This window comes from Danio rerio, chromosome 7 (genome assembly GCF_052040795.2).
Source record: "Danio rerio strain M-AB ecotype USA chromosome 7, GRCz13ab, whole genome shotgun sequence".
NCBI lineage: Eukaryota > Metazoa > Chordata > Actinopteri > Cypriniformes > Danionidae > Danio > Danio rerio.
Genome location: NC_141027.1, coordinates 26148404 through 26152476, shown reverse-complemented (window position 1 = coordinate 26152476; position 4073 = coordinate 26148404). Strand labels below are relative to the sequence as shown.

At 33.1% G+C, this 4073-nt stretch overlaps 1 protein-coding gene across 1 annotated transcript; it reads left to right on the top strand.

Annotated features, from left to right (window-relative positions):
- The first annotated feature begins 634 nt into the window (after nucleotides 1-634).
- On the top strand, nucleotides 635-4058 carry zgc:92664. The gene is given in 5 exon segments (NM_001002422.1): nucleotides 635-830; nucleotides 1039-1133; nucleotides 2925-3145; nucleotides 3257-3361; nucleotides 3557-4058. Coding segments are annotated over 5 exon segments (507 nt in total). The 5' UTR covers nucleotides 635-809; the 3' UTR covers nucleotides 3622-4058.
- The last annotated feature ends 15 nt before the right edge of the window (nucleotides 4059-4073 follow it).

Sequence of the window (4073 nt, the reverse complement as noted above, 5' to 3'; positions counted from 1 at the left end):
GCTACTTGTTGGTGTTTTCTTTTAAAAGTAAATGAATTCTAGTTGCCTGCTTTGTGCACTAGAGGGCAGCTGACGCCAGTATAAACATCACGCATGCGCGATAGATGCTCTCTCAGCTCCATTTCGATGTTTTTCTTAGTTGTAGTGTACATAGTGGTAGTGAATAGATAAGACGCAGAACACTATCTTCCCCGTCTTTCAATATCAAATTTTGAGGTTCTGGACTAATGTCGCATTTGTTAAAGGCATATTTAACATCATATAAAATCACTTTATATTTTGCTTAAAGATTTTATTCATTTTAAAAACTCTTGCCTGTGATTGCAAAGACGAATGAATGTGTTAAATAGCACGGTTTTCATCTAAACCAATAAAACCTTATTACCTCCGTCTGCTCTGACAAGAAAATATTAAAACCAACGGTCTACGTAGGGTTTACAGAAACAAGTACGGCTGTATTGCGCATTAATAAATTACGAATTTGGACCGAGGAAACCCTGAGGAGAAAGCGCGAACGAGCTGCGCAGTTTCGACGCAGCTTTGAATGTGCCGAGTTCATTTCTGGTGGGCACCAATAACAACCGATTGCTGGAATTCAAACCAATGGGCATCGCCGAAACACAGTATCATCTTTACAATTATGCTACCAGCTTAGTCAAAGAACACGTTTTATTGTTGTTCCAAAATGTAAATAATTGAGGAATAAGTATCGCTGCCGATTTATATCAGCCGTTGCTGTCCACGTTAGCTTGAAGTGTCCTAGCTTTTTCTAAAACGCAGTCCTCATTACTTGGTTGCAAATCAAAACAATGACTTCGGCCTCTACAAAGGTAAATGTTTACAAATATGATACCTAAAGAACGATTAAATGTTTGTGTTGGTAGTGTGCATCCATGCTTACTGTATTCAATGCTTTGTGTTGTCAATAAAGCTACTGGCTAACATGCTAACTATCATCGTAATGTCAATTCCTAAATACACGTTTCTACGATCTCGGCGGATTCTGTACATTACTTATTTCTTGATGTCTGTGTTTAGGTCGGCGAGATCTTTTCTGCAGCTGGAGCTGCTTTCACAAAGTTGGGAGAGCTGACCATGCAGCTGCATCCAGTAGCAGATACTACTCCAGCAGGGTGAGACACTCGCTGCCTATTTAACTTCACGTTCTGCATCACAGTTCGGACTGGATGGTTTATACTTAAACTGGCACGTGTAAAAAGTTGTATAACGTGTACATTTCTCTTCAAAGTAATACATATGGTGTACATGGAAAATACTTTATTGATCATTTAAAAATATGTTTTTTTTTATTTCCCTTGGGTCCCTCAAACGCTTTCTAACCCTTGTCTGCTTTGACAATTTACGAATAATTGTTACGTTTTAATGTTAGCAATAAATTAAAGCACTAAACCATTTTCTTATGTAAACAGTTTTTAATATTATCCATTTATTTTTATTTGTAATTGCTAAATTTTTAAAGCCATTGTTTTTACTGACATTATGGGCAAAAACACTTCTTTTGCTTTCTGTCAGGGCCAAGTATTTTTGCAAACTTTAAACTAACTGGTTTATAATTAAAACAAGAACAAATATCTGCCAGTAGCCCAATACAAACAGAAAAGAAAATGTTTCACAACATTGACAGATTAATAATAAACCCTAAGTACTGTTTAAAAACAAAACATTTTACAAGGGCTTTTATAGGTTTCGTCAAGTCATATTTAAGACTTTTAAAGACCTTTTAAGACCATTCTGAATGAAATTTCAGACTTACACAAGGCTAACACTAAGGGTTTTTTAATGGCCCAAACATAAAAAAAACACATTAAAACAAATGTTATTTTAAGATAATTAAACCATATGTCTATGAATATAAATAGAGTTGGTAAATAGATTTACAAAATATTAGTTAATAAATAAACTTTTGTTTAAACTTTCAGTGAGTTGGAATGATAGTGATTGGATGGGTGTTGGCCCAATTGGGTAGCTTTACATGGAAAAAATTAACACTGGTTTAAAATGATTTAAGACCTACAACACAAGATTTCAGTGAATTTAAGAATTTTTTTTAAGGCCTGAAATTTTTATTTGAAAAATTGTAGACATTTTAAGTCTTTTTAAGACCACACTGTGGTAAAATACTGTGTAAAAGAATTATTGAGTTTGACCAACAAATGTATTGTTTGACCAGAAATATTATTTTTGTTGTGGTGCTACACATTTATATATATATATATATATATATATATATATATATATATATATATATATATATATATATATATATATATAAATATTGCATACAAAAGATATTTAGAAGAATGTTGGAACCTGTTAGCCATTGAAATCCACAGTATAACTATTTATATATATATTTATTTAATCATAATAAATTATGGAAGTCAAACATTCTTCATGTTTTCTTTTTGTGTTCAATAGAAGAAAAAAACTCAAGTAAGTCTGGACCAAATACAAAACTAAATTATGCAAATTTGATTGAACTGTCCCTTAAAGGTCTTGAATTGTCAAATGTTAAATTAAGACTTGACTAGAGCCTGAGATTATTCTGTTCATTTTGATAGAAACATTACGCAAAAAATACCTGTCTGTAGAATTGACAACTGTTTTGGTTTAATCTTTTTAAAGTTACTATGCGTATGGCTTAGAAAAAGTAAACAAATGAAAGCATCTTAAATTCAGGTGAAATTTGCATTACAGTTCCTAAGTACCATTCTTTTCGGAAACTCAAGAAGACCCCCGATGTTTTATTTATATTTTACATTTGCCATCAATAAAGACTCATTAGTTGTGTAGCTCTTCTGTAATAATTAGTCTTTTATTATATCGTACATTTGTAATTAATAAGGACATTTAAGTTGCGTAGCTTGTGAGTAATAAATTTTTTTTTTCCTCCTCAAAATAAGGGCCCAAATGACAACAGCAGTCAAGAGGAAGTTGTATGATGACAGTGGAGCCCCTCTATCCACCAATTCACCAAAGAAGAGCACCAAAAAGGTGCCGGTTTCAATGGCTCCACCAGCCCCACCAAAAGTCATTGCTGTGCCAACATCTCAAGTTGTTGTGACTGCAGGCTTACAGCGGGCAAGCACAGGTCCATCTAGCATTAAGTCATCAAAAACGGCAGGTCGGCATTACTTAATTCACTTGTTTTGTTTTTCATTTTAAACTTGCAAAATTGTTTAGCAGATTGAAAATTGTCAAATACAACTAATGTATTGATATGCTTTTTCCACAGACGTCACTCTCAGTGCACTGAATGACTCTGATGCCAACAGTGATTTGGTAGATATTGAAGGCTTGGGTGATAGTTCATCATCTAAAAAGCTTAATTTTGACCAAGGTAAGAGACAGCTTTTTGGTGTATTTTTCTCTCCAAATTTTAACCCCTTCACAATCTCTGTCCTGTATTTTTTCAAAGATTTTGGCAGTTAATTGTTTAAATACAAATTTAAATGACAAATTTTGTGTTTGTCTTATTCAGGTTCCGCTCATTGCCATGAAAAATAATATATGTATTCATTTTTTTCCCATGCAGATAGTCTAAACCTTGACTCAAGTCTCATCATGAATTCCAGTGACTTGCCGTTGTTATCCCGTTGAAATCATCTGCAACATACAATCCGAAAAAGAAGCTAATCATGTCACTTCAAGAAATCTGTTTTATGGAGGAAGAACTTTTTAAAGCGAAAGACTCATTAAAAATAGTGAATTGTGAAGGTATGGATGGATGTCTCATCAATGTAGCACAAAGTTTTTAAAGCTAGCAAACATCGCTAAATACATATTGCTATGCTGGGTCCAAAATGTCGGATTTTAAAATATGTTACTGTAAAACAATTACTGTGTATATATTTTACAATCATTACTCATTAATCAATTATGTCCAGTACTTTGTTTTTGGGGAAAATGTGGAAAGTGTAGGGAAAAGATTTTACATTTTTGTTGAGTATATAAAAGCTTTGTTTGGTAAACTGTTAAAAATGCACACAATCTCTTTCATGTTTTTCTAAGTGAATAAAAAGTTTTGTAATACCTTGGGTCTTTTTCCACCC